Raw genomic sequence first — 9,413 nt, forward strand, 5'->3', positions numbered from 1 at the left:
GTGGGATCTTAGTTCCCCAACCAGGGATCGAACCCGTGTCACCTGCAGTGGAAGCACAGAGTCTTAACCACTGGACCGCCAGGAGGTCCCAAGCACACATTTTTGCAGAAGGTTGCTGCTACTCTCGTGAAGGTCACTGCTAGTCATGAGGAGCAGACTTCACCAAGAAAGATTTTAGTGCTTCTCTAGATATGCGGAGATGCAAGAATTGGGCTCATAAAAATCATCTCCTGAAAATATCTAACTCTCTGAAGGTCTTCTCCGCCAGTTCTTCCCAGAGCACAGAGTGCCTCATTCTTGATCTCCACCCTGAACTCCTTTCAGAGAGTGTTAAAGTTCAGCAGCTGCAGCAGCTCATGATTTAATCCTTGTAGAGGTAGATGGCAAGTGCCAACTTGTAGTTGGCACTTGGTAACTTGCATGCTAAGTACCAACATTACGCAGTAGAGCATATGTTTAAAGGTGACGATCAGACTTAGACTGCCGAGGTTTAAATCTTGTTTTCACCTAACAAGCTCTGTGATCTTGGGCGTAATAGCCACCTGAACACTCACTTTCCTTGGGTGCAAAATGGGGTTAAAGTAACCTACCCTATTGAATTGTGGGGTCTAAATGAGGTAGTACAATATAAAAGTGCTTGTCACACTATCTGGAACATAATGTTCTCATGGTGGCTATTTATCTACGAGTCCTGGTTTAATATTAAGAGAAACTAACATGCAAAAAACATTAAATCTAGTATTACCTATTATTCTGTTAAATTCGGACGCCTAAATCTGGCTTTCCTTATTTCACCTTTCCGATACTGCATCCTCTCCGTTTCACACAGGAGGTAAAAATCCCAAGACTTCAGCGTTCTCCAGAAGAGAAAAAGAAGAACACAGGTAGTTAATACAAACAGAAACTCTGCCTGTCTCTGAAGCGTTTCTAGAGACCGCAGCAAACGGCCCGCCCCTTCCCCCTCCCGCCCTCTCGATTTCTGGAAGAGGAGACAAATCCCAACACAGAGTCGAGGCCACCTCACTTCCGGCTCGCTACGTCGGAACTGAGGCGCACGTACGCTCTTCAAGGAGATTTACATATCGATTGCTTATTGGCTACTAGCAAGCACTTGTTCTCCTCATTGGGTGATTCTGCCCCTCGCCGACGTTCCGCGGAGGATGTTCGCCGCGGCGAGTGAGAGGGTCACTGCACCTAAATTTCCGGTTCCGGTTCACCTCTGGCTCCATGGCGACCGCTAGAGGACCGGCGTATCTGCTGGCATTAGGCAGATGGCGCCGCGGCCTCGGAATAGCTCCCCAGTCCCGAGTGAGTGCTTACTTTCCCTGCTGTCGAAGAGGCTGTGGGTCTCAGAAACAGCTCCGCTCCGAGGAGGACCGCTCTCGGCCGCCCCTCCCTTAGCCAGCGTCCGCAGCCATGCTTTCTGCCCCCCAATCAGCTTTTCTTTCCCGGCCTGCAGGCGCTCGCTGCCCTCGTGCCCGGCGTAACTCAGGTAGATAACAAGTCTGATTTCCTGGGGAAGAGGCCCCATCGCCGGCACCCCGGCATCCTGCAGCTGTCGCGCGTGCGGCTGCCGCAAGTATTGGTTGACGCCGCGCAGTTACTGCTGCTGGGTGAGTAACGGGGGGAAATGGAGGCTCGAGAAGAAGCGGAAAGTGGGCCTGCGTACAGGTGATTCCACTTTTCATCTTTGGTCCTTAGAGAGCTCGATGCCCAATATGGAGAGGCAGGTGCAAGCACTGACCAATTATCTCTGGAGTCGGCATTTACCTGTAGAGCCAGAGGAGTTGCAAAGACGGGCTGTCCATCTTGAGAAAAAATTCCTGGAAAACGCAGGTAGGGCTTAAGAATAAAGAGTAGGCCAAATTGAAAAAGCAGAGGGAAATGAAGAGCAAGAAATAATTTCGCAGCCTCTTAAATAGATACTGCAATTTCTTATTTGACTTTCTGGCGAGAGCAGTTATTACAATGATGCCTTACTAAGAGAAGACAGATTATTTCAGAGATTGCGCGTGGGGCTTGAGTAAAAGTCAGTGAGTGCTTCAGTATCCTGTCGAAACTTAGATCTTTGGCTTTGTCCTCCAAGTCCACTGGATTAAGACCATCTAAGTTTTTGTTCAAGTAAAATAAAGTTCGTGTCCAGTACTAAAACCCACTACAGGGAAAGGAGAATAATTTATCAGGTTATTTTTACGGTTATGAGTTGTCTCTTATTAAGAGACCTGCCTTTTATTCATCTTGTATTCTCCGAACTTCTCATAATATCTGGTTCATAGGAGGTGCTCGGTAGATAAAAGAGTACAGAACAAAACACAATCATGAGACTTTTAGTTTTTCAAGCCCCTTTCCTCCCTATAGGAGCATTGGAGACGTCACAATATTAAGTTTTGGGGAGGTGAAGAAATCCACAAAATACTGTGTTTATCCTATCCTTTAAATTTTTGTTACACCTCCTTTTAATATAGAACAAACCTGTGGGATAGAGTTGGTTGAGTTGAATAAACTGCTGTTAGAGGAAATATACTATCTGATACACTTTGGTGGTGGTGGTGGTCATTGTTATTCTTACCTGAAACTTTTCTCTAGGTTTGACTTCTCTCTTAAGCCTTGAGGCTTTTCCCAGGTGGGAATTGGGGATGAATGGGCAGGCAGTCTATTCAGATATTGGATCTGAGCCCTGTTCTTCCTAGGTCCTCACTTCCAGTCCTTGTTCTCACCCCAGACTCATGTCGGATGGAAAAACTTTGTGGAGAAGTGCTGCATGCTCTGCGTAGAACTACCTATCATTGGCAAGAGTTGAGGTAAGGGAGACTAGAAGGGCTGCAGAAGAAGGAGACTTGGGGAAGTACAGTTACACAATTTTGTGTTTGAAAGAAGTGACCTGGCTTGTAAGCCTTCCTAGGACTCTTCTGTGTTGAGAAGTGAAAGTGTTGAGCTGGAAGAGCCCTTTCCAAAGATTTCATTTCCTAAAAGTCAGAGGGTAGCTACGGGATAGAGGTTATTTTCCAGTGGTATGACTCTGGTTTTTCTGGCAGCTACAATGAGGGACTGAGCCTGGTGTATATGGCAGCAAGACTGGATGGTGGCTTTGCAGCAGTCTCCAGGGCATTCCATGAGGTGAAATTCGCTCAGTTTCCTACCGTCAGTTCCCTTATTCATAAAGTAGTCTTCTGGGGTAGGATACTTGGGACGTTGCATGTGCATATATTTTTTTTTAGGAGGTTCTCTATCCTCTGAAAGGAATTTTTGACCCAAGAAAGGTTTAGAAGCACTGTTTTAAGAGCTTTCTATTCTATAAAGCATTTACATTGAATCTTAAAAGGCATTCATATCTCATTTTCTCTGTTGTGGTCCCCTAATTCATGTTTACCAAGCGTCTACTTTCCCCACTGTGGGGTGTTGTATATTTCTTTAGATCCAAGCTCGACTTCCAGAGTTCCAGCCACAAACCTTGATGGACTTTGGCTCAGGTACTGGCTCTGTCACCTGGTGAGTATCTTTCTCTTTCTCTGTCACTTCTAGTTCTAGAGAGCCATGCTTACACCACGTCAATATCAAGAGGCTGGAGAACCAGAGGGAGACTAGGAAAGTTGGGGACTGGAATGTTTCTTCCCTCAGATTAGGCAAGGCATGAGAAGGTATATGGATTAGGGCCAGAACATAAAGAAACGTCAAGTGAAAAGAAGATCCATGATTAGAAGGATAAAAAAGGAAAGGAATTTAGTCTAGGGTGGAGGTTTTACATATCAAGATTTTTTTGTGCACAAATAATTTTTGAGTCTGCCTTTTTTTAAGGAGTTGTAAATGAAACAAGAAAATAACACTACTAGTTTTTCCAACTATTTTAACATAGCACTCTGTTTCTCCAGGGGTGGGTTGGGAACAGAGGGGTCTCTTGCAGGGATGACTCTGTCATGAGAGCTGGCGATTTATTTTTTGCCATTTTAGGGCTGCTCATAGTACTTGGGGCCAGAGCCTACGTGAATATATGTGCGTGGACAGCTCAGCAGCCATGTTGGAATTGGCAGAAAAGCTACTGAAAGGTGAGGACAAAGTATAAGGAGGGGCTTTTCCAAAGTTGAAGGAATTTAAAAAGCAAAGGAGTACAAGAGAGGGTCTTTTATTGGGGAGTAGAGGAGAGGGCTAAAAGTTAAAAATGAGTCTGATCTTCCAGTGCGATAGTCCAGCAGAAGATGCTGGAGGCCTTTGTTGGACTGTGAATGGGTAGGATAAGAATAACAGGACAGGTGACCCAATATTCTCCCGGCCCTTTTTTATAGTTGCTTACTCTATTGCATCTCACCCTCAGCTAGCGTTTTTCTTTGTTCTCGGGGCCATGTTTCTTATCGGAATGTCACTTCAGTTTACACCTGTACACTCATAGTTGCCACATCTCTGTTTCTACAGGTGGTTCAGGATCTGGGATGCCTTATGTGCCAGGTGTCTTTTTCAGGCAGTTTCTACCTGTATCACCCAAGGCAAGTGGCGATGTTTAAAGTATGCTAAATGTGGAGTATGCACATGGAAAACTGTGGCCTTGGCTTTGCAACCTAGCATTAAGTGTTAGAAAATAAAAGAAAGCAGAAGAAATTTAGTGGGATAGACCTTTGTTGTACTCGTAGAAGAGGGAGATGTCATGTCTGTCATGTTCCTTGTCCTGTGCACCAGGTACAGTTTGATGTGGTGGTATCAGCCTTTTCTCTCAGTGAACTGCCCAGCAAGGCCAAGCGCACTGACGTAGTCCAAACCTTGTGGCGCAAGACAGGTCATTTTCTGGTGAGTAGAAACCCCTTTTTCCCTTCAAGTTTTAAAGCAGCTTCATGGGTTTCATGGCTTTCCTTCTCCCCATTGGAGCTTGTCTTCATTCTTGACCATTTTTCTCTTATATAGATCCCTTTGTCCCTCTTGTAGGGTCCCCATCCACATCTTATATATAATGCCCATTTCTTTTAGGATCCCTATTCCATCTGGGAATGTTCCTACAGAGCTGACATTTATGTTTTCATGTACTTTGGTGCTTCTTATTTTCCCCTTTTGTAATCAGATATTGGTGGAGAATGGAACAAAAGCTGGGCACTCCCTTCTCATGGACGCCAGGGACCTGGTCCTTAACGTAAGGTTCTTGCTCCTTTTTTCACCTTACCCTCCATACCCTACCTATTCTCACCAGTTACTAGCATGCCTGTGAAAACTAAAGGGACTCTTGTCATACAGTGGTGAAGATAACTCTCAAAGATAGTAGGCATATGAAGTCATTATGATATAGGGTAGTGGTTGGCAAACTTGGGCCTGTGGGTCAGATCCAGCCTGCCACCTGTTTTTATATGAGCCGTGTTTGTGTGTCTGTGGCTGTATGTCTGTTGTCTATGGCTGTTTTCACAGTACAAACAGCAGTTGAATAGTTAGGAAAGAAACAGATTTTGCCTACTCTCTGGGCTTTTTAAAAAAAACATGTTTGCCGACCACTGATCCAGGGCATTTCTGAGCCGAGAACCTTATCTCTTTGGGACAGTATGAGCCAGTGTATAATCATAAATTTAATTGTTTTATTTAGAATGGGATCTTTTTGAGAGTGGAGGTTGCTGACAAGGGAGAGCACCATATTATGTGCCAAGTTTCTGCCTTTCTCCTGCTGCAAAGAGAAAGTTCTTTGTCTGGAGTATTAAAGAAGCAGCCAGCTTAATTCAAAGAACATAGTTAATAATTACCAGAATTGAATGTTAGAGGAGTCCTCAATTTACTGACTGCAGAGATTGAGTTATGAAAATAGACCCCTCAGGCCCAACCTAATTTTTTTGATTTCCTTTGGTTTCAGGGAAAAGAGAAGTCACCTTTGGACCCTCGACCTGGTTTTGTCTTTGCCCCGGTGAGTATTACTTCTCCCTTTCCCAGCACACAAAGATCTGAACTCAGCTGTGGCCAGGAAAAGTAAGAGAGTAAAGCTAAGCCACCTCCACTACTTTGTGTCCCTATCCAGTTTCTTTCTTAGTGATTCCTCTGGCTTTCCTACCCTCTGCTCCTGTGCTCCCTTAGCCCTTCTTGACTCTCACTCTTAGTTTTTCGGTTTTATGATCTGTTCTTTTGTCTTACCTCGTGTCTTTTGTTTGTGTTCACAGTGTCCCCATGAACTTCCCTGTCCCCAGTTGACAGCCTCTAAGCCCCTGGCCTGTAGCTTTTCCCAGGCCTACCATCCCACCCCCTTCAGCTGGGTATGTACTCTGGGAATACTGTGGTAGGGAGAAAGTAGCCTGGGAGAGCACAATGAAAAAGACTCAGAGGCGGGAGGATTTGGAAAATTCAGAGAATAGCTTGGAGATTTTAGGCCCTGAATGTGCATGACTTATAGAATATGAAAAGCGCTGCATGAATGGGGTTCAAAAAATTTTTTTCCCTTGTCTTTTACCTCTAAGCCATCTCTGTATCCTTATCTTAGAACAAGAAGCCAAAGGAGGAAAAGTTCTCGATGGTAATCCTTGCCCGAGGGTCTCCAGAGGAGGCTAATCGCTGGCCCCGAATCACTCAACCTGTTCTTAGACGGCCACGCCATGTGCATTGTCACCTGTGCTGTCCAGATGGGCATATGCAGCATGCTGTGATCACAGCCCGCAGACATGGCAGGTATAGAGGGTGTGACCAAAATTAGTGGAAGGTAGCAAGAACCTGCAGCCCACATTGACCCTCTGTTTTATATAGGGATTTGTATCGCTGTGCCCGTGTCAGCTCCTGGGGAGATCGTTTACCTGTGATCACGCCATCTGAGCTTCCTCCATCACCTGCTCAAGATCCCCCTGAGAGTTGACAAGGATGTGTAACATGTGTTTTCTTCTATCATGACTGCCAAGGCTGAAGCTACCTGGTATCCAGGATGGGAGTGCTGGTACTTTTACAGCAAAAAACTAGTTAAAATAGCCTCCATTATAGTAGGCCTTATTCTTTTAGCTCACTCGGCCATCCTCTCACAGACGCTTTTCTTTCTTGTTTAATTGCACTTTGCAAATGATTGCCTTCTAGCTAGAATTGTACTATGCACCTGGTGTTTACTCCTCCAAGGAAACACTCCCTAACACTCCCTTCCCTTGTGAGCATTGTTCATTCCAGAAAGAAGGTCACCATGCGATAATCTCAAGGACCACCAGAACCAGTCCGGAGAGGAGAGCACCTAACACGAGCTTTGAAATTTTCCAGAAGTGAAGAATGCAAGCTTGCATCTACCCTGATCCTTATCTATGGCCCTATTTTCCACTTCCAAACTATAAGACCCCTTGCCATTCTCTCTTCAGGGAGGGCACAGTCTTTAGGGCATTAGCCTGCTGTGGCCTCCTTTGCCTGGCAAAGCAATAAAAGCTACTCTTTTATACTTCACCGAAAACTCTGTCTCTGCGTCTCTGTTCAGCACCGGTGAACAGAGGCTGAGTTTCAGCAACAGTACCCCTATATAGCTGTGTTCGCTTAGGTTTTAATAATAATTAAAAGTTTTCAAAGAATGGAAATGGATGTTGTGATTCTTAAAAGGTGTAGAAGTCTGTTGTCATGGCCTATCCTATAATGAAGAGAATCCTCAGATTTTCAGTGTTTCCCACACAAATCTCCAGCTCACCCTGTCCTGGAAGAATCCTGCTGCTTCCACCAGATTCCAGGACTTCCCACGGAGTCCTGGAGATGATCTGGAGTAGTGGGGAAAGCCATCCCCAGCTCCCTGAGAACTGGCTCAACAGGTCTCAGGGTTGTTAGGCAGGCCACCTGAATAGGGGAATCAGCAGCTGCTTGGCTTCTGTTTTTTTCTACCTCCTTTCCTTTCAACTTTCTCAGCTCCCTCAGAGTTCATAAATTTCTCTCAAGAGTTGATTCCCCTCAGGCCTGAATCTATCTCCACCCTCATATATCCAGGCAGGCGCCTTCAGTTTTCCCTTAGGCCTTGCTGTTTCAGAGCTAGAGCAACTTTCTTTGTCCTAAAACTCTCAGTCCCTCTTCTATAATTTATATCAGGAAACAGGCATAGTCAAAAGTTATAACAGTATTGATGTTGTAATACTAGAAATCTTCCTTCTAGACATTTCCATGCCTGGAGCTATTTTTCTGGGGTTACAAGAGAGGGGAGTCCCCCTCCTCTGCTAGTTCCCACAGTGGTGGCAGCTCCACTTCCCAGGCCCTCCTCCTTACCCCAGGTGGCCCCAAATCCCCTCTGAAAGGGTGCAGTTCAGGTATCAGCATAGCAACCTATAAGACTTGAGGTGGGGTAGAGAGGGTGTGGAAGGCTTAGATCAACTGTCCTGAGTGAGGCAGGACCAGATTGTCCCCAACACAAAACAGCTGGGGAGAGCTACCATAGACTCCCGTTTTGGATTAGAACAGCCCCAGACTAGAACTAAGGCTCCACAGCCCTTGGGTTAGTCAGAGCATTGAAAAGGAGGAGAAGACAGCACCAGGCTGTGCCTGGCAGGGAGTCCGGAGTTTCTGATTTCTAAATTCAGGAAGGCGTCAGTCAGGGGAGGGGCCTCCATGTAGGGGAAGGGCGGGAAGCTGGGGCTGGGCAAGTTTTCTATGCAAGGCTGTGCAAGAAGAGTCCACACAGACCAGAAAGAAGACCCAATAGCCTTCTGAAACTCAGGAGAGTGGACGCTCCAGCTTTGACCACCTGAGACACCACTCCTGCTGCGAAGATTGTCACTCCATTTGTTATCCTGAGGCCTCTGCTTACCCTGTACCATAAGGATGGAGCCGCTACTAGGAGTAAAAGTTGGCTGCCTGTTCTCCCTGCTGGTTCTCACTCTGGTCTGTGGCCTTTTCCCCATCTGCTTCAAATGGTTCCAGACTGCCACAGGTACAGCCCGACCATGTCTTTGTCCCCATAACCTAAGTCTGACTCAGCCTTGTCACCCTATCCTGATATCTTGCTCTGATTCTCTCATCATCCCCAAGCTTGGGACATGGGGTGCTGCCTGTGGCTCTTTAGTCATTGTTGTCTGTCTCCTCTTTGCCAGCTTGATTGTAACTCCTACTTTTTATTAGGTCGTCACCGCCGGGTCCTCAGCCTCCTGAGCTGCACTTCTGCTGGCATTTTCCTGGGAGCGGGGTTCATGCACATGACTGCTGAAGCCTTGGAGGGAATTGAATCAGAGATCCAGAAGTTGGTGATACAGGTGAGCAGCAGAGTTGCTGAGCTGCAGGGCTGTGAGGCCAGAATGATGAACAGAACCAGGGAAAGTAATGAAGAAAGGGGGAAAGTAATGAAGCCAAGGACACAGGAGGAACAACAGGGAAGATGACAGCTCTTGCGCGGAATGATGGAAACAGGTCAGATTGGCCTTTAAGGAAAGTGATGGAGCCGAAGGCACAGGACAGGAAGCTGAGCTGCTCTTTCGCTCGTCTAATTTGTGCGTTTTTTCTCCCTAGAACAGCACCGGCAGGGAGGG

At 46.2% G+C, this 9,413-nt stretch overlaps 2 protein-coding genes across 3 annotated transcripts in view; both read left to right on the forward strand.

The window, feature by feature from the left end:
- The first annotated feature begins 1,221 nt into the window (after positions 1-1,221).
- Positions 1,222-6,908, forward strand: METTL17 (methyltransferase like 17). 2 transcript variants are annotated; one of them, XM_007449482.1, is made up of 14 exons: positions 1,222-1,308; positions 1,460-1,613; positions 1,702-1,836; positions 2,723-2,801; positions 3,036-3,117; positions 3,416-3,489; positions 3,949-4,043; positions 4,408-4,478; positions 4,669-4,776; positions 5,045-5,113; positions 5,816-5,866; positions 6,117-6,209; positions 6,434-6,618; positions 6,694-6,908. In XM_007449482.1, exons 1-14 carry the CDS (start codon positions 1,228-1,230, stop codon positions 6,797-6,799), a joined length of 1,383 nt encoding a protein of 460 aa, XP_007449544.1. In that variant the 5' UTR covers positions 1,222-1,227; the 3' UTR covers positions 6,800-6,908. The 2 variants fall into 2 exon arrangements, with proteins under 2 accessions (XP_007449544.1, XP_007449545.1); XM_007449483.1 differs by having other exon boundaries at positions 1,228-1,308; positions 1,460-1,617; positions 1,706-1,836; positions 6,694-6,799.
- A 1,479-nt stretch (positions 6,909-8,387) lies between these two features.
- SLC39A2 (solute carrier family 39 member 2) overlaps positions 8,388-9,413 on the forward strand; it is a 2,527-nt gene continuing 1,501 nt past the window's right edge. Inside the window, exons 1-2 of the mRNA XM_007449484.1 lie at positions 8,388-8,821; positions 9,010-9,140. Coding sequence (XP_007449546.1) covers positions 8,713-8,821; positions 9,010-9,140 — 240 coding nt within the window. The 5' untranslated portion in view covers positions 8,388-8,712. The remainder of the gene's footprint in view (positions 8,822-9,009; positions 9,141-9,413) is intronic.

The sequence above is a fragment of the Lipotes vexillifer genome, unplaced genomic scaffold, assembly GCF_000442215.2.
Source record: "Lipotes vexillifer unplaced genomic scaffold, Lipotes_vexillifer_v1.1 scaffold1093, whole genome shotgun sequence".
NCBI classification, from domain to species: domain Eukaryota; kingdom Metazoa; phylum Chordata; class Mammalia; order Artiodactyla; family Lipotidae; genus Lipotes; species Lipotes vexillifer.